Genomic DNA, 21,045 nt, shown 5'->3' with positions numbered 1-21,045 from the left:
TAGAACTAAACCACTTACATAGATTATATTACAATGTACCCCAACAGCACAACCCAACTACCAGAGCCAAAGTTAGGCTAGCTGTGAAGTTTATATCAGATTCAGTCAGTGTAGCAATAGAAAAGCAAAAGCAGATGTGGGAAACAAGTCACAGATGAACAGGAGAAAATCAACTTTATTAACACCAAAAATAAAACTAAGGGACCCTAGCAATAAATCACTGGCATGACATGGCAATTTTTTGACAAATGTCTGCATCAAGGGTCTTCTGTAAATCACTTATAAAAGGGTATAATTTTTTTTTTTAATTGTCATATACAAATCCAGAGAGGAAGTCACTTAACCCCCCATTGAAAACACCTTAGATTATAAGCCCTCTAGGGACAAAAAGTACCTGTATATAATGTGTACGTCTTGTAGCGCTATAGAAATGATCAGCAGTAGTACAGTAGCAGAGGCGATACACCCCCCCCCTCCCCCCCCCACACACACAATCAACAAAAGAAAACTGTTAATGGTAGATAAAATATGCAAATTTCTTTCCAACTGCACCATACCACCACCAAACCTGTGGTGAATCTAAAAACAAGTCTTGTGATATTTGAAACCATGAGATCCAGCAGCTTTGACTGTACAGTGTGGCTCACAGATTCACTGCAAAAGTAAGGTGGTGCAGCTGGAAAGAAAGTACATCTTTGTGGCAGAGATAGCCAGGCAGGTTTAGAAGAAAACAGTCAAAGGAGAAGGGAAGAGCTGGTTAGCTGGGTGGGAGCAACTAGTAAGTTAAGGGGGCTGAGACTGCTGGGGACAAATGAATGGGGGGGGGGGGGGGGGAGGCCAAGTGGGAGAAGAACAAGAGAGGGACAGGCTGGCTGAACAGTCTCCCTCTCTCACGACCCCCAGACTAATGGGTGTCTGGGCCACCATAATAGGCAAGTGCAAGAGCTGTGCCAGACGCATTTGCCTATCAAGGGGATAATCCTATGCAGGTCATAGCACATTCTGATGGTAGGATGACGCCTGCTGGTTTTTACCTGTGCTGTGCAGTAGTACACATTAAGGGCCTGATTTACTAAGCTCTCTTATAGACAGAGCATGGGGAAAAGAACCATACTCAATCAGGTCCTAAAGAGCTGCAGCACACTCAGAGGATATGCCTCTCCTCTTCCCTAAGGGGGAAAAAAGTTCAGAGGAAGGAACAGCAAAAAGAGGTGTTAACATCTGTTTGATTTCAAAGTAAGTTTGTCAATCCCAGACTACTATATTGTAACAAGTATCTTTTTATGACCCATGAAGAGGCGCCGAGTTGTGAAATCAAAACTCATAGTACCAACTTAACTGGTTTTAGTCATCACTATTTCAAAATACAGAACATTAAAATAGCCCCATTTATGAAATAAGTAGAAATTGTACCGGGTCAAAACAGCCCCCTCCCCCAAAAGCCCCCAACATAATAGTCTATGACAAAACAGCTCATCCATAAAATGGCCTCCCGACAAAACGTCCTATATATCTATTTTTAATCTGCCTTTTCTGCTATTTTTCACGCACGCGCTGCTGTGTTTTGGTGCCGAACGTACACCATGTATAGGGGTGGGAAGCTGGAGAAGGAAAGCAAGTCTGAAGGTAGGATGGCACAGGAGAGGCTGTGAGGTGGCTTAAAAACAGGAACGCGGTCAGTTTAGCTTTAGGCAGCTGCAGACGTAAGTGCAATGGAAGTAGCTGCTGAACCTGCTGGGTGTTGAGAGTGCTTGGAATAAGCTGGCAGGGCAAGCAGGGACTATTTTTTTTTTTTAATAAGTGGACGTCCAGAATTTTCTCCATTTACCCTTCTCCCATCTGAGCGATGGAAGGGCAGAGCAATCATCTAATAGTAGGCCACTAAACAGCCACGATAAAGCAACAACATGATTCCTGGATACCAATTTAGCTGTAATTTTATCTAGTTCTGTTCCTAATTAAGCCCTTCCTCTCGTCTCCATACTATACGTGTTTTTTTAAGTGTGCAAACAAGGACAGTTTGTACCTACTGGAATTATGACCACCACAGCAGCGCTATAATTTGTGATCGTTTTTTTTAAATAAATATTTTTATTAAATTTTAAAAAACACAGCATACAGACTGAAAGAAACACATGTACCAAAGTACAATGATCTAAACAGCTCCCAAGCATTCTATTGGTTTGATAAGAATGATGAAAATATTACACTGCAGACCCTATAGAACACTCCAGGGGCGTAGCTACAGGTGGGCCTTGGCCCACCCAGTTGTCCTGATAGGATGTGCACTTTGGTGCCTTTCTGCCATGGCTCAGCTGAGCCGCCATGACGTGCAGCTTTTAGGCAGCCGGCAGCACTCCAATCCTCTTCCTACCAGCCTAACTTTTTTTTTTTTTTAAATGCAGATCCTGTTTCCTGATCCGGAAGTCAGTAGACCTGGCCAGTCTAGCACTGCACTCTGACACTACTCCCTCGCTCACTCTGATGTCAGACCATTTTCACTCTGGACTCTGCTGCTGCTGTCTTGCTTCCCCCACCCCCCCAGTGTGCACACTGACGCCACAGTGCAGCAAGAAAAAAATCTGTCAGCTGCCATCAGTGTAGCAGCTCTGTGGCCTTGCTGGTGCAAGATCAGCGTTTCCTTGATCTTCTCCCCCCTCCCCCCACCAACCTCAGCACTCCCCCACAACAGGCACAGGAGCCACACACAAGGAACGGAGCACAGTGCTCTCTGAGTCTGCACCACCTGCAAGCCAGCTGTCCAGGTAAAATAAATATAATTTTTTAAAATTTTAATATGTACAGAGTGTAATGTTGGCTGGTGGTGGGCTCTTCACTGCCTAGGGCAAAAAAAAAAAAAAAAGTATACCGATATACCTTTATTTCTCTAGGCAGTGAAGAACCCACCCCCACCCAGAAACCCACCAACAATACATTTTAATAGTGCCCAGGTTACATTTTTTTTAAAAAGGTTGTAAATGTTGGTGGGTTTTTGGGTGGGGATGGTCTCTGCAGTGCCCAGGTTACAAAAAAGAAAGAAAAGTTTTAAATGTAATGTAGGCAGGTCTCTGGGTGGAAGTGGGCTCTGCAGTGCCCACAACATTAAAACTTTTTTTTCTATATCGAGTGCTTGTGTCCTTCAGGGTGGGGGGAGGCTCTGCCGGGCCATGGGGGGATGGATAGGGATGGGGAGAGTAGGATGGTAATTTTCTTTCCTTTAGTCACAGCAGATGAATCCATTACGAATGGGTTGTGTCCACGTACCAGCAGGGGGAGATAGAGAACACTGAAAACCATAGTGCCTCTAGGACGGCTAGCTCCATCTGCCTCTCAGTATTTTGAAGCTTCCAAAGCAGTGTTAAACCACAAAGTAGCATAACATGAACTTTCCTCACAGCGAACAAACGCCCCCTAACAGGAGCAATAACACAAAGGAGGGACAAACTCAACCTCCTGTAGAAGAACAGAAATCCTGAAGACTGTTTTCCAACTTCTCCGAATGAGGGAACATGCCTGCAGGAAAAACTGAACACAAAACAGTCAATCAGGGAGGGATCATGGATTCATCTGCTGTGACTAAAGGAAAGAAAATTACCAAGGTAAGAACCTAATTTTCCCTTCCTTGTCATCAGCAGCAGATGAATCCATTACGAATGGGATGTATCAAAGAAATCCCTAGATAGGGCGGGAACAAGCCACACCACGCGCAAGCACTTGTGCTCCAAAAAGCGCGTCCCTCCTTGCAGCCACATCCAGCCTGTAATGACGGGCAAAAGAGAGCTTAGAAGCCCAAGTAGCTGCACTACATATCTCTTGCAAAGAGAGTGGTCCCGTTTCAGCCCAAGGAGGAAATCGCTCTTGTGAAATGTGCCTTAAAGGCGTCAGGCGGAGGCTGGCCAGATAGCAGATATGCAGAAAAAATGGCTTCCTCAAGCCAACGGGCTATAGTGGCTTTAGACGCTGGAGACCCTCTGCGAGGACCTGACAATACAAAAAGGTGATCAGAGGTCCTGAAAGCATTTGACATCTACAGATACTGCAAAACAGAGCCCTGCACACATCCAGAAGGTGCAACTGCCCAAAAGATTATGGAAACTCCTCCCTAGTAAAGGAGGGCAGATATATAGGCTGGTTTAGGTGACACGCTGAAACCACCTTAGGCAGGAAGGAAGGCACAGTACGTACCATTACTCCGGACTCTGAGAATTGCAGAAATGGGCCTGGACAGGACAGCGTCTGGAGCTCAGACACCCGTCTCGCCAATGTAATGGCCACCAAAAATACTTGTCTTTAGAGTCACATCCTTCTCCGAAGCTCACCTCAGCGGCTCGAAGGGCAAACACTGAAGAGCCTTTAATACTATCCCCAGGTTCCAAGCCGGACAAGGGGCCCGCACGGGAGGCCGGAGCCGAAGCATCCCTCTAAGAAACCGTGCAATGTCCGGATGCGCAGCCAGGGAGAGGCCCGAGACCTTCCCCCGAAAATATGCCAAGGCTGCCACTTGAACATGCAGGGAATTATATGCCAAGCCTTTTTGTAAACCATCCTGCAAAAAGTCACGTATTGGCGTGACAGAAGCCTGCATGGGTGTGATCGCTTTAGAAACACACCAAGCCTCAAACTGGCACCAGATCCGAGCATAGGCAACAGAAGTGGAACGCTTGCGGGCCTGCAAGAGAGTGGAGATGACCTTGTTAGAATAGCCCTTGTCTCTCAATTTGCGTCCTCTCAATAGCCATGCCGTAAGACCAAAATGGCATGGATCCTCCATGGTCACCGGGCCCTGTGTCAACAGGTTCGGTACCAGAGGCAAAGGAAGGGGAGCCTCCACCAGCATACGCCGGAGGTCCGCATACCACGGCCGCCTGGGCCAATGAGGATCACCACTCCTTGATGCAGCCGAATTCTCAGGAGTCGCCGCCCTATTAAGTGCCAAGGAGGGAACACATACAGGAGGCCCGGGGGCCAGGGTTGAGCCAAGGCATCCAACCCCGCCGAGCGAGGATCTCTCCGTCTGCTGAAAAAGGACAGGACTTTGGCATTTGTGCTTGAGGCCATAAGATCCGCTACAGGCGTTCTCCATTTGGCACAGATCTGAAGGAACACTTCGTCTGCCAGTTCCCACTCCGCAGGGTCGATTTGATACCTGCTTAGGAAATCGGCTTGCACGTTGCTCTGACCTGCTATGTGAGCTGCCGACAGAAGCTACAGATGTAGCTCGACCCAGTGGCATATCTGAGCGGCCTCTGTGGCCAGTGCTCAACACTGAGTGCCGCCTTGTCGATTTATGTAGGCCACTACTGTCGTATTGTCCGACAGAACTCTGACAGCCAGTCCCTCCAGAGTCTTGTGAAAGGCCAGAAGAGCCTGGAATATCGCTCTCAGTTCCAAGCGACTGATGGACCACCCGTTTCCTTGGGTGTCCACAGACCCTGGGCATAGCTTCCCTGGCCATGTGCTCCCCAGCCCCTCAGGCTGGCATCCGTTACCACCAGGCACCAATCGGGAAGCGCTAGCAGCATTCCTCACCGCAGCATGCTGTCTGAGAGCCACCACTCCATACTGAGTCTGCGTTGATAATCCTAGGACATAGGAGACAATCGTTGAAGCAGGGCAAACTGCAGAGGTCTCATGTGCGCTCTCGCCCATGGCAGCACTTCCAAGGTGGCAGTCATCGACCCCAACAGCTGGAGTATGTCCCAAGCTCGCGGGCGAGGCATCCTCAGGAGCAGACAGACCTGATTCTGAAGCTTGCACCGCCTTTGCTCGGGTAGAAAGACAAACCCCGAGGCCGTGTTGAACCGGACCCCCAAATACTCTAGAGATTGAGAGGGGATCAGGTGACTTTTGGGTATATTGACAACCCAGCCCAGAGATTGCAGTACTGAAACCACTCTGGCTGTTACATGACGACTCTCTTCTGTAGAGTTCGCTCTGATGAGCCAGTCGTCGACGTACAGGTGAACCCGGATACTCTCTAGTGAGAAAAGCAGCTACTACCACCACCATTACCTTGGAAAAGGTTCGGGGAGCTGTGGCGAGGCCAAAAGGCAAGGCCCAAAACTAGAAATGTTTTCCCAACACCGCAAACCGGAGGAACTGTTGGTGCAGGGGCCATATAGGAACGTGCAAGTAAGCTTCTTTTAGGTCCAGCAACATGAGGAATTCTCCTGGCTGTACCGCCGCAATAATGGAGCGCAGGGTTTCCATGTGAAAATGCCGCACTCTTACTGACTCGTTGACTTTCTTTAAGTCGAGAATGGGGTGAAAAGAGCCCGCCTTTTCGCGGCACCACAAAATAAATGGAGTAACGACCGCAGCCGTGTTCGGCGAGAGGCACAGGGATCACCGCTCCAAGGTGCAACAAGACTTGTAAGGTCTCCTCTACCGCTGCCAGTTTAACGGCAGTGCCGCATCGGGACTCCACAAACACGTGTCTCACCGGGGCACCGAATTCCAATCGGTAACCTTCTCTATCAGGTCCAGGACCCACTGATCTGAGGTAATCTTGGTCCACTCCTCGAGAAAGAGGGAAAGGCATCCTCCTACAGCTGTAAAAGAGGAGTGGACCGGCGTCCCATCATTGTGGAGGACGGCCCTGAACTCCTGGTCTTGAGCCTGCCGCTGCGGAGCGTTTGTCCGAGCGAAAGGAGTTCCTCTGCTGAAAGCGGGCACGTTGAGTAAACCCAGCAGAGTGCCCCAGGCGATACCTTCTATATTCACGGAAGCGAGGTCTGGAGGAGGAGGGAACCACCTGACCCTTGGAAGAAGGCCGCGGCCTATCCTCAGGTAACCGTTGGGGTTTAGCATCTCCCAGGTCTTTAACAATCATCTCCAACTCCTTTCCAAATAACAGAAGGCCCCGAAAGGGCAACTTCACCAGCTTTTGCTTAGAGGCCATGTCAGCCGCCCAATGCCGTAGCCATAGAAGGCGGCGGGCGGACACCACCACAGACATCTGTTTAACCAAAGCTCTGACCAGATCATAGAGGGCATCAGCTAAAAATGACAAGACCGAATCCATTCGCGGCGCAACCTCACCGAGGGACTCCGCACCATCCACGGGCTGTTCCACTGCCTCTTGTAACCAAGAGAGGCAGGCTCGAGAGCAGCATAAGAACTGCAAACAGACGCCCTTAAGGCTAGGCCTGAAATCTCAAAGGACCATTTTAGCGCTGATTCCAGCCGCCAGTCCTGAATGTTCTTCAGGGCAACCCCACCCTCTACTGGGAGGGTGATCTTTCTTGTCACCGCCGTACTAAGGCATCCACTTTAGGCATCCCAAAACGGGCCAAGTGCTCCTCACTCAGAGGGTAAAGATGCCCCATCGCCCTGGCCACTTTTCAAGGGTCCCTCGGGGTCAGCTCATTGAGCAGAAATAAGCTCTTGGATGGAGTCATGCAAAGGAAAGGCACGAGCAGGCTTCTTAGTACTCGCCATCCTCAGATTACCAGAGGAGGCCTCGCCTTGAACAGGGTCATCAATAGAGAGGGCCTGTAAGGCATCAGAGATAAGTGCTGGCAGCTCATTGCGGTGGAAAATCCGAACCGCAGTGGGATCATCCAGATCCAGTGACAAACCGGCACCTTCCTCTGGCTCTTCTGCCAGATCCCTCAGAGTCCCCACAGCCCGACCACCGGGGGGGGGGGGGGGAGAAAGGGGGTGCACCACTCTCCGACGGGGAATTTACCAGTCTATGCTTAGCGTGCATCCAACACTAAGGGGCATCCACGTCTGATATCAGCCCCGGGCCATCATCAGTCGGGAGGGGGACCAGGTAGCAACGCAGTGTCAGACACCTGCGGCAGAGCTCTTTTCAGCATGAAGGCTTTATGCAAAATAAGCACAAACTCGGGGGAGAAAAACTCGCCCTGACCTCCCGTCTCTGAATTAGGAGCCACGGGGAACGGAGCTCCTCTGGTAGCCTCGGCCCAAGGCGCCCCTCTGCTCTCAGACTCCTCCGCAACTGCGGGATGTTCAGCCATGCGGCGCTTCCAAGATGGCGCCTGCTGCCAGCTCCATCGAGCGGGAAGAATCATCGCTCGCCATGCTCGTACTGGCTCTACCGTCTACTAAACAGCACGTTTTACAGAGCTCCGCTGCTGATCTGCGCTTGCCACAACGGGAACAGCGCTTAACTCCCTCAGCAGCCATCGCCGAAAAACGGCAGAATAAAATTCAAAATGGCGGCTTCACGCCAAAATCACCCCGATCGGAACACCGTCCGCTGGCCCTCCCCGGAGGAGTTCAGTACCGCTCTTACCTCAAAGGACCGAGTCCACGAGCTCCGGTTACGCTGCACAGTCAGGAAAAGCATCAGAATTAGCAGCGCTGAAAAGCGTGTTTTGTTTTTTTAACGCTGTGAGGAAAGTTGGAGGCAAACAGCTACAGAGGCACTCCGGAGGCAGAAGAGGGTGAGAAAGGCAGGGAAAGGGCGAACCTATATGCCTGCATCCACACAGGGGGAAGGGTAAGACAGGGAAAGGGCGAACCTATGTGCCTTTAAAGTGGCTCCACTTAGCCACAACACCCCTGCTACAACTGGCAAAAGCACAGGAGCCACCCCAGGCAGAATCTTCAAGGAGCTGAACAAGCTGCATCCAACTCTTCTGGGAGATAGAGAAATACTGAGAGGCAGATGGAGCTAGCCGTCCTAGAGGCACTATGGTTTTCTGTGTTCTCTATCTCCCCCTGCTGGTAGGTGGACACAACCCATTCGTAATGGATTCATCTGCTGCTAAGGAAGTTGCAGATAACTTAAGTGCACTCTTTGTAGCAAAGCTGTGTACCGTTTAGGCTGGACACCAAAATAAGTGTACCGAAATATACTCAAGTGTTATTTAGATGTTAAGACGACACGTGCCCAGATACTAGAACAAAGACACAATCATCCAACAGCACATCTGAAATTTCCATTACATTCTGATCACTAACAAAAATACCACCTTTTATAATGAGTACTACAGTTACGTAAATCAGTTATCAGCAACACATTTTTGTATAAACAAACATACTAAATGCTGCATGCCAAGTCACTCTTGCACAGTTAGAAAACCATCTGTGTGTCTGCATTAAGTGAATTAAGATATACACAAAAAATTATAAGCCACAGAAGGTATAAGATATCTTATAAAGGTGATTTCTTTTTCATGATGGTCTGAGATACCTGCCTAATAGCTAACCTCTACCTGCACCTCAAACATTAATGAGATGCAGGTAAAAGTTACATGATGGCACCCAGATTCAAATTGCATCATTGCATAGGAGGCACCACAGCCTGATGCAGTCCTAACACCCACCACCCTCCAAAGGAAGAGGATAGAAGAAACTGGCTCAGGAAGACAGCAAAAATCAGGCCTAGTGGTTAGGGTGGTGGACTTTGGTCCTGGGGAACTGAGGAACTGAGTTCAATTCCCACTTCAGGCACAGGCAGCTCCTTGTGACTCTGGGCAAGTCACTTACCCTCCATTGCCCCATGTAAGCCGCATTGAGCCTGCCATGAGTGGGAAAGCGCGGGGTACAAATGTAACAAAAAAATACACCCCCCACCCCCCATCCTTTAATCCATCTGTGGTAAGGCTGCATAACCTGTCAGTCTGGACTTGTCTAGCAGGAGAACTGCTTGTTCTTGCCCCATCTGCTGTTGGGGGGGAGTGGGGGGAAACAAACCCACTTATTATAGGCTGGCCAGACAGCTGATGGTATGTGTATATTTTCCCTGATGTAGCACACGCCATCCAGAATAGGAGAAAGGCTTTCCTCCAGTTACAAAGGTGACATAAGATGCCATTCTCCTTAACATTTTCCTCATAATCTATTACAAAAATAAGATTTTTTTTCTTAACCTTCTCAGTCTTCAAGATAAAGCTAAGTGGTAGCTAAGTTTCTCAATTTTATGTCCTACATCTTAGATGGCCTGCTGCTAGTGGGTGGGGAACAGGTAGTCTTAATGGATATGATGATCAGATATATTTCATGACTACTTAACTACAGATCTCTCATCCCACTAAGTTCCTCATCTTGAAAGGACTTATTACAATCTGAGGTTGTGATAGTTTATCTGTTTATAATCTTAAATTAGAAATAGGTTAAGTTGCCCAACCAAGCTTATGTTGTTGAAACTCTTCCACTTTGGGTAAACAAGTTTGTAAATTTTTATATGCCACCAAACAATATCCCACACACCCTTCCCCCTTCATTTAACCTCAATTCCTTTCCCGCTGCACCTGTCCCAAACATTGCCAAAATCTATTAGATGTAGAGCCTTCACCAATTTTATCAAGTTGTGTCACTCCCTCAGTATTAGAACCACCTCAAGACTCAGTCCCACCCAGGGCGGAAGTGACACAGAGGGGTGCAGCTTGGAGGACATGGCCCAGGAAGTATAAAAGCTAAGCCCATAACTAGCTTGAGGAGGTCAAGATGAAAGCAACACCACCCCATGGCAGATCCTCCACTACTTATGTGTGAACTGCAACTGCTACAGTCAGGTAGGCCAAGCTCCACTTGGAACCTTGCAGCTTTTGTATTTCAACCGGAGTGATTACACTGGTAACTTTCAGGAACCAGGCCAGGGACAAGTGAAGTGTGCTGCTGTGCTGAGAGGCAGGAAGGTACACAGTGACCCTGCAGGAGCAGGCCACAGGAGGACATTGCTATATTTACGGACTAGTTTTATGTTGCCTTTCCCTCCTACCTGTGAATGGAACAGGACCCCTGACCTAACAGCTTTAATAACTGTTATTTTCTTTTACATGCAACCGCTGTGTGTGGCTCTCTTATCTGGGCTCCATTGCCACACATTATCTAAATCCTAGTACTAGCAAATTGCAAATTTAGCCAAATTACTATAGTTTTTTAATAAGTCAATCTATGTTCTTCGGGTGGCCCGATTATTACATGTACAGCGCATGCATCTCATTCAAATAAGACACCCTACCACATTTCTCTCAGCTTGCAGGAGATGCATTACCCCTCTGGAAATCCTTACCTGTAACAATTCCCTGCAGCTATCACGTCCAATATCCACAAGAATTCCTTTCACCTTTTTACGCGCCTTCCTGATTTTGTCAAGATTCTGGACAGGGATCTGAAACATCTTTGCTCGTTTCCTGGAAGAAGAAAACAATGTGATAAGTGTGTTATTTATTTACACCCATATACACAACTCACTCTCTTGAAGGGAATATACACTTAGAATCTTTCCACAATGGCAATGGCTAATACTTTAGTACTCACAACCAATTCCACCAGCATTGAAGAAGCATTACTACCAAATTCCAGGAAAAAAAAATCTGAATTTGTGAATAAGTGCCACTAAAATGTTAAATTATAGATGTATTACCAAACCACTATAATACAGAAGTCTATTCAAATGTAGGCAATACAAAGGGTTCTCAACCTATCTGCTTATCAAGCAACATGCTCATGGCAAATGTGTCATGCACTATCCCAAGTCTCAAAAATGTGGCCTGAAATTAGATCTTACCTGCTAATTTGCTTTCCTTTAGTCCCTCCGGACCGGCCCAGAAAGATTCTCATGACAGCCAATAAGAGCCCTGGCTAGCTACAGTAAAATCCTAGTAGCGCTCTAGAAATGTTAAGTAGTAGTAGTATTAACATAAAGCAGGAAAGAAAGGAAGTAACTTCTGCGCAACTGGTAAAGCCAAACAGGCAGGGCAAGCTGGCTCTTTCCAAACGAGGGAGACATATATAATTCCAAATCTTTATTGGGAAACACCAAATGACTCGACACAGCTGCTGTGTTTCAGCACAAAGGCGCCTGCCTCAGGAGTCTACAAAACATTTAAAATCTGATATGAACATATGAATACGTATAATAAAAGATAAACAAACCAAAAAATTTGTAATGGAAATTATAAAACATGAAAATGTAAAATTTCTTTAAAAATATGTTGAACAAAAATGCTTATTTAAATTATACCATGTTAAAAGTATTAGAAATACATGTACAAATGGTTAAAAATCTACAAACTTAGTTTTTAAGAAATTTTACGAGATCGGCATACCAAGGTCTGCAAGGCCAACTGGGCGCTACAAGAATTACTAGACCTGCGTGTCTCTCGATCCTTTGAATGAGCCAAACACATAAAGGAAGTCTGATAGCCACATCTAAAATGTTTCATTCAATGTGGAAACTCAAGCATATAAAACCTCTTACAAAGGGAAATTTCCCATAATTTAATTCAATCAATGGTACTAAGCCACGTTGATTACTGTAATGGAATCTATGCGGGATGTAAAGAACTCGCAAAACTCCAGATAGCCCAAAACACAGCAGCCAGGTTGATACTTGGTAAAACGATTCCAAAGCGCCACACCACTCGGTGAAAAACTGCACTGGCTTCCAATCAGAGAATGCATCACTTTCAAAACCTGCACCCTGGTCCATAAGACTATCTACGGTGAAGTCCCAGGTTAGATGATTGACCTGATTAATCTCCCAACCAGAAATAGTACCAGTTCATCATGGACTTACCTGAATCTCCACTACCCAATTTGTAAAGGACTTAAATACGAGACAACCCATGTGTCCAACTTCTCTTACTTAAGCACACGACTGTGGAAAGCACTGCCACAAGCTGTGAAAATCTACGATCACTTAAAATTCAGAAAATCATTAAAGACATCTATTCGGAAAGGCATACCCGACTGACCCAACTTAAGTGCCTCAACTCTAACACTTCACTACCAAAGATCTTATTGAACATTATCAAAACCTCCTTACCTTTAACCCCATGTGCCTGAATCTTATCTTCCCCATTCCACCATAACATCTTTTGTACTTGTCCCCTACCGGACTTGGCAAACACCTTTACGATACTATGTAAGCCACATTGAGCCTGCAAATAGGTGGGAAATGTGGGATACAGATGTAACAAATAAATTAAAAAACATCTATGCCCTCTGCTCTGAGATCTTTCCAACGACTGAAGAATCGAGGCACATTGGAGTTGTGCACTGTAGCTATCAGATCCACGACTTGTAATCCCCACTAACTGAGAATAGTCTGAAAAGCTGTTCTCCCGGGTATAGACTGATGATTTAGAAAGTCCAGCTCTTTGGAGCAGGGACTTTCTTCTATGTTTGTGCAGTGCTGCGTATGCCTTGTAGCGCTATAGAAATGCTAAATAGTAGTAGTAGTAACATTCAATGTCTCCACCACATGAGAGGCCAACAGGTCTGAGAGATGGAGCTCCGTCCAAGACATGAGAAGAGCTGCCTCGTGCTCTAGATGACAACTTCTCATTCCTCCTTGACGACCAACATACGCCACTGCTGTCGCACTGTCAGAGAGAACTCGCACTGGTCTGAGTAGATGACAGAATGCCTCTAGGGTCAGACGAATAGCTCTTGTTTCCAAAAGACTGATGGATTAGGACATCTCTTCCTGGGACCAAAGACCCTGAGCAACATGTCCCAGAGAGTGAGCTCCACAGCCTCCGAGACTGGCATCAGTTGTCATTATGACCCACTGAGGAGGGTCTAAAGGAACTCTCTTGGCCAGATTTTGTGTTCGAAGCCACCAACAGAGACACCGTGCCCTTGAGTCCTTGAGAATCAGTTTGACAGAGAATCTGTCTGCGGAGAGCAATGGGATAAGAAGGACTTCTGGAGAGGCCTCATATGTGCTCTGGCCCAAGGACTACCTCGATTGTTGCTGCCATGGATCCTAAAACTTGAAAATAATCTCTCACACATGGTACCGGCTTGCAAAAAAAAAAATAGACCGTATCTGATCCTGAAGTTTGACAATTCTGTTCAGAGGCAAAAATACTAGGCCTTGCTGAGCGTCGAGGAAACTCCTAGATAAGCGAGAGTCTGAGACAGCACCAGACAACTCTTGAGAGGGTTTACTATCCAATCAAGCCATTGATGAAACTGAACTACTCGCTCTGTGGCTTGTACACTTTCTTGATACGATTTTGCTCTGATTAACCATCGTCCAGGTAAAGATGGACCAGAATGCCCTCCTTTCTGAAAGCCGCTGCCACCATCATGACCTTCATAGCGGTACGAGGAGCTGTAGCAAGACTGAAAGGAAGAGCTTGAAAGAAACTGATAATGCTGGCCCAAAACTGCAAAACGAAGAAACCTTTGCTGCAAAGGATAAATCGGGATATGCAGATAAGGTTCTGTCAAATCTAGAGCTGTCAGAAACTCTCCTGATAGAACAGCCACAATGGGTCTTGACAAGATGGTGTCTAGAGCAGTTGTGCGTACCTGAGCTCCTGACCCTCCACGAACGTGTCTGATGAAGCAGAGCTTTTCCCCGGATTTTTCATGGGGAAAAAAAGAGAAAACCAGGGTACAATCCTCCTCTAACCCTGGAGGAAACCCTACTCTCCGACAGATGACTATGGAGATGTTCGGTTTTCAGACGCTGGAAATGCTGACGCCTGCTTTGATTGGATCCGTGCTATTGCTGGCAGATCACAGAATAGAGGGGGCTTCATTAAGCCCTCCCTCGATCACAGCTCCCCCACGACCTGGAAGCAGTTCAGTGCTGGCAGAGGAGCAGCGCTGTGAGTCGCCCGAAGTGGAGTTGATCTCCCAAGCAGCTGGAGGAGGACCCACCACTACCTCGACCGCAGAAGTGGTGACAACAAGGGAATTGGGTGAAATAGAAAACCTGCTGTGGTGACCATGGGTGCCCTGTGGGACGCTGTTCAGGGACTGAACTCTTCTCTTCATGTAAATTCATTTAAGGAAGAAGTTTTGGATTTGAAACAATCCCAACAATCTGTCGGAGAATTCAAGAACAAGAGGAGAAAACAGAATCACTAGAAGGAGAACTTAAAAAACTACAGAGTTTTGCAGTGACAATTATTAAGGAGAGGGATATTCTGGCTAGGAAGCTGGAATATTTAGATAACCATGGGAGGAGAAATTTAAGATTTTTCAATTTTCCTAAATCACCTCTGAGTCCTGCTATAGAAATGTTGAAAAGGTACTTTGGAGAAATATTGGGAGTTCCGATGGAGGGTTTTCCACCCATTGTTAGAGCCCAATATATATCTGGAATTAGAACTCCAATCGTGGAACCTCAACCTGAATTAAATCTAACTGAATTTTTGGAGAGCTCTTTAGAGGTAGTAACAGAACGAACAACTATCTTGGTAACTTTTGCACTGGAACCAGACAGAAATAAGGCTGACAGTCGCACAACTGTCTATGGTTCGGAATGAGGTACCAAACAGGGAGGATGGGGGTCCCTGATGGTGAGGTTGCAAAGGCGACCGTAATAGATTCATCTGTAAACAGAGATAAAAATCAGGCAGAAGATAGTAAATTAATACTGTCAAGTAATCAACATAATATGACTAGGAATAACTTGAAGTGTCTTTATGCAAATGCTAGGAGCCTAAGACATAAGATGGGAGAATTGGAATATATTGCGCTAAATGAAAAAATAGATATAATAGGCATCTCTGAGACCTGGTGGAAAGAGGATAACCAGTGGGACACTGTCATACCGGGATACAAACTGTATCGCAGTGACAAGAGTGGACCGGATTGGGGGAGGAGTACCATTGTATATTAATGAGGGCATTGAATCAAATAGACTGAAAATTTTACAGGAAACAAACGACCTTTTGGAATAATTATGGATCGAAATTCCATGTGTCAAGAGGAAAAGGACAGTGGTAGGAGTGTACTACCGTCCGCCCACCAGGATGAGCAGACGGACACAGTCATGTTAAAAGAAATTAGGGACGCTAATAAAATGGGCAACACAATAATATGGGAAAATTAGGTTCCTACCTTAGTAATTTTCTTTCCTTTAGTCATAACAGATGAATCCATTATGAATGGGATGTGTCCACCTACCAGCAGGGGCAGATAGAGAGCATTGAAAACCATAGTGTCTCTTGGCCAGCTAGCTCCATCTGCCTCAGTATTTGAAGCTTCCAAAGCAGTGTTACACTGCAAAGTAGAATAACATGAACTTTCCTCACAGCGAACAAAAGCTCCAGAACAGGAGCAGTAATTCAAAGGAGGGACGAACTCAACCTCCTGTAACAGAACAAAAATCCTGAAGACTGTTTTCCAACTTCTCTCAATGAGAGAACATATCTACAGGAAAAACTGAACCCAAAACAGCATTAATCAAACAATCAATCAATCAGGGAGGGTTCATGGATTCATCTGCTATGACTAAAGGAAAGAAAATTACCAAGGTAACAACCTAATTTTCCCTTCCTTGTCATCAAGCAGATGAATCCATTACGAATGGGATGTATCAAAGCAATCCCTAGATAGGGTGGGAACAGGCCACAACACGCACCAGCACTTGTGCTCCAAAACGCGCTTCCCTCCTGGCAGCCTCATCCAGCCTGTAATGTCGGGCAAATGAGAGCTTAGAAGCCCATGTCGCTGCACTGCATCTCTCTTGAAGAAAGTGTGCTCCAGTTTCAGCCCAAGAAGAGGAAATCGCTCTTGTGGAATGTGCCTTAAAGGCTTCAGGCAGAGGCCGGCCAGACAGCAGACATGCTGAAAAAATAGCTTTAGACACTGGAGACCCTCTGCGAGGACCTGACGACAAAACAAAAAGGTGATCAGAGGTACTGAAAGCATTTGACATGCGCAGATACTGCAACAGAGCCCTTCGCACATCTAGAAGGTGCAATTGTAGAAATGGGTCTCGACAGGACAGCGCCTGGAGCTCAGACACCCAGCGCCTGGAGCACAGACACCCGTCTCGCCGATGTAATGGCCACCAAAAAGACTGTCTTTAGGGTCACATCCTTCTCCAAAGCTCGCCTAAGCGGCTCGAAGGGCGAACACTGAAGGGCCTTTAAAACTAAGCCCAGGTTCCAGGCCGACACGGAGCCGAAGCACCCCTCTAAGAAACCGTGCCACCTCCAGATAAGCAGCCAGGGAGAGGCCAACCACCTTCCCCTGAAAACATGATAAGGCTGCAACGAACACGCAGGGAATTATAGGCCAAGCCTTTTTCTAAACCATCCTGCAAAATGTCAAGTATCGGCGAGATCGAAGCCCGTGTGGGTGTAATCACTTTAGCAGCACACCAAGCCTCAAACTGGCGCCATATCTGAGCATAGGCAACAGACGTAGAATGCTTGCAGGTCTGAAGGAGAGTGGAGATGACCTTGTTGGAATAGCCCTTGTCTCTCAATTGCGCCCTCTCAATAGCCATGCCGAAAGACCAAAGCGGCAGGCGTCCTCCATGGTTTCCAGCCCCTGTGACAACAGGTTCAGTACCAGAGGCAAAGGAAGGGGAGCCTCTTCCAGCATCCGCCAGAGGTCTGCATACGATGGCCGCCTGGGCCAATCCGGGGCAATGAGAACCACCTCTCCTTGATGTAGCTGAATCCGCAGGAGTACTCGCCCTATAAAGGGCCCAGGAGGGAACACATACAGGAGGCCCTGAGGTCAGGGTTGAGCCAAGGCATCCAACCCCGCCGAGCGAGGATCTCTCCGTCTGCTGTAAAGCACGGGATTTTGGCATTTGCGCTTGACGCCATAAGATCCGCTACGGGTGTCCCCCATTTGGCACAGATCTGAAGGAACACTTTGTCTGCCAGTTCCCACTCCGCTGGGTCGATTTGATGCCTGCTTAATCGGCTTGCACGTTGCTCTGACCTGCAATGTGAGCTGCTAACAGAAACTGCAGATGTAGCTCGGCCCAGTGGCAAATCTGCGCGGCCTGCGTGGCCAGTGCACATTTGCCGCACTCTTAGTGACTTGCTGACTTCCTTTAAGTCGCCTATGGGCCTTTTCGCAGCACCACAAAGTAAATAGAGTAACGACCATAGCCGATCTCGGCGGGAGGCACAGGGACCACCGCCCCGAGGTGCAACAAGCCTTGCAAGGTCTCCTCTACCGCCGCCCATTTGACAGCAGAGCCGCATCGGGACTCCACAAACACGTCTCTCACCGGGGCATTTAATTCTAATCTGTAGCCATCTCTGATTAGATTCAAAACCCACTGATCTGAGGTAATCTTGACCCATTCCTCGAGAAAGAGGGAAAGACGTCCTCCAACTTCAGGAATCGAGGAGTGGGCCGGCGCACCATCATTGAGAGGATCGCCCATGAACTCCAGGCCTAGAGCTGGCCGCTATGGAACGTTTGTCCGAGCGAAAGGAGTTCCTCTGCTGAAAGCAGGCACGTGAAGTAAACCCAGCAGAACACCCCGGGCGGTACCTTCTAGCTTCACGGAAGCGAGGTCTGGAAGAGGAGGGAACCGCCTGACCCTTGGAAGAAGGCCATGGCCTATCCTCGGGTAAGCGCTGGGGTATACTTTCCCCCAGGCCTTTAACAATTTCCTCCAACTCCTCACCAAATAGGAGAAGGCCTTGGAAGGGCAACTTCACCAACCTTTGCTCAGAGGCCATGTCAGCCGCCCAATGCCATAGCCATAGAAGGCGGTGAGCGGCCATCGCCACCTGTTTAGCCAAAGCTCTGACCAGATCATAGAGGATGTCAGACAAAAATGACAAGGCCGACTCCATCCACGGTGCCACCTCCGCAAGGGGCTCTGCTCCATCCCCGGGCTGTTCCACTGCCTGTTGCAACCAAGCGAGGCAGGCTCGAGCAGCATAACAACTGCACACAGATGCCCGTAAGGCTAGACCTGAAATCTCAAAGGACCGTTTGATTGCCGATTCCAGACGTTGGTCCTGCATGTCCTTCAGGGCAACCCCTCCCTCTACTGGGAGGGTAGTCTTTTTCGTCACAGCCGTGACTAGGGCATCCACTTTAGGCACGGCCAAGCGTGCCAAGTGCTCCTCACTGAGAGGGTATAAGTGCCCCATTGCCCTGGCAACTTTCAAAGGCCCCTCAGGGTCAGCCCAGTGAGCCAAAATAAGCTCATGCAAAGGAAAGGCTTGAGCACGCTTCTTAGTACTTGCCATCCTCGGATAACCAGAGGAGGCTTAACCCATCACAGGATCTTCAATAGAGAGGGCCTGTAAGGCATCGGAAATAAGCGCTGGCAGCTCCTCGCGGTGGAAAATCCTAATCGCAGTGGGATCATCTGGATCCAGTGGCAATCCTACACCTTCCTCTGGCTCTTCAGACCACGAAGGCCTGCCAGACCCCTCAGAATCCCCACGGCCCGACCACAGGGAGAAAAGGGGGGGCACCACTCTGAAGGGAAATTTACTCTTCTGCGCTTGTCTTGCGGCCAACTGTCTGGGGAAAAAAACGCCCGACGGCAATCCCGGGCTGGTCTCCACCAGAGGGGAACCAGGTAGCAACGCAGAGTCAGACATCAGCGGCAGAGCTCTTTTAACATTAACGCTTTATGTAAAAGCAACACAAACTCAGGGGAGAAAGGCTCACCCTGGCCTCCCAGTTCCAATCCGGGGTAAGCAGCTCCTCTGGTAGCCTCCATCCGAGGCTCCCCTCCGGCCTCAGACCCCTCCGCTCCTGCGGGGGTCGAGCCCTGCTGCCAGCTCCACTGAGCAGGAAGAAACCTCGCTCGCCATGCTTGGGCCGGCCCTGACGTCTGAAGAGCACGATTTACAGAGCCCAGCTGCGGATCTGCGCTTGCCACAACATGAATAGCACTTAACAACCTCCGCAGCCATCGCCGAAAAATTTCAAAATGGTGGATTTGCGCCAAAAACGACCCAATGACGACCCCCCCCCCCCCCCCCGGAGGAGCTACAAGACTTTTTTACCTCACCAGATCAAGTCACAGAGCTCCGGTCACGCTGCACAGACAGAAGGAAGCCTCAGAATCGCAGCGCTAACAAGCGCATCACTTTTTTTTTTTTTAACGCTGTGAGGAAAGTTAGAGGCAACAGCTACAGAGGCACTCCGGAGGTCCAGGAGAATGGGAAAGGCAGGGAAAGGACGAACCAATGTGCCTGCATCCACATAGAAGAGTGTGGGAAAGGCAGGTACAGGGCAAACCTATATGCCTGCATCCACATAGGGGGAAGGGTAAGGCAGGGAAAGGGCGAACCTATGTGCCTTTAAAGTGAAGCTGCAATAGCCACAACACCCCTGCTACAACTGGCAAAAGCCCAGAAGCCACCCCAGGCAGATTTTTGAAGAAGCTGAATAAGCTGCGTCCAACCCTGCTGGGGAGATAGAGAATATTGAGAGGCAGATGGAGCTAGCTGGCCAAGAGGCACTATGGTTTTCAGTGCTATCTCCCCCTGCTGGTAGGTGGACACAACCCATTCGTAATGGATTCATCTGCTTGATATTAACCCCCTGTTTACTAAGCTTCACTAGCAGCTGCTGTGCGCTAATGCTGACACAGCCCATTCACTTTGAATGGGTTGTGTCGGCATTGCCGTGCAGTTTAGTAATCAGGGGGTTAATATACTGCGTATTACAATAACATTTTAAATCGTTTTACAAAATACAACATAAAAAAAAACCAAAATAAAAACATGAAGTTATACACAAAGGCATGCTTTAAAAAAATCTACATCTTCAAAGACTTGCGAAAGCTAAGATAAGTAAATCTCGAACATTGGAAGGTAAGAAATTCCATAAGAACGGTCCTGTTTCGTGTATGTTAGTTTTAGTCTGGCGAGATGAAAGCTACAAAAAAGAGTGTTGCGAGAAGAGCAGAGTACAATTACTTTGTATAATTTGTTTGTTAAGGAGCCGTTGCAAATTTGATATCGCACACTTCTCTACCAATTCCAGATCCTATCAATGCCAGATCCTGAAGCGTTTACCTCCCATTATCCACGAGTTCCAACAAACTACAACAGAGCTCTGCACAATCAGGAGCACTGCTCCATAGTCTGGACACCCTCAACAAACTGGAGCAGTGGAAGGAGTCATTGCAAGTTTGATGACATCACACAACCCTTTGGCATGCCCCTTCATGTGCAGCTTCGGAAGCAGACTCTGCTAGACTGACGCTCACTAACTTCCTTCAGCATAGCACCCTTTCCCAGACCAGTGCACCAAGATGGCTGCCATACAAAGGTACACGATTTACTTATTAAACTGGATATTAAAAGCACACGCCTAGACTCAAGGGCCACATTCCGAGATACCAGTCATATTATCCTCCAGATATCAGAG

At 47.8% G+C, this 21,045-nt stretch overlaps 1 protein-coding gene across 1 annotated transcript in view; it reads right to left on the bottom strand.

Annotated features, from left to right (window-relative positions):
- ADNP2 (ADNP homeobox 2) overlaps window positions 1-21,045 on the bottom strand; it is a 108,489-nt gene that overhangs the window by 62,028 nt on the left and 25,416 nt on the right. The window contains exon 2 of the mRNA XM_030212080.1: window positions 10,991-11,111. Coding sequence (XP_030067940.1) covers window positions 10,991-11,098 — 108 coding nt within the window. The 5' untranslated portion in view covers window positions 11,099-11,111. The remainder of the gene's footprint in view (window positions 1-10,990; window positions 11,112-21,045) is intronic.

The sequence above is a fragment of the Microcaecilia unicolor genome, chromosome 1 (assembly GCF_901765095.1).
Source record: "Microcaecilia unicolor chromosome 1, aMicUni1.1, whole genome shotgun sequence".
NCBI lineage: Eukaryota > Metazoa > Chordata > Amphibia > Gymnophiona > Siphonopidae > Microcaecilia > Microcaecilia unicolor.
This window is presented reverse-complemented; position numbering and strand designations above follow the sequence as displayed.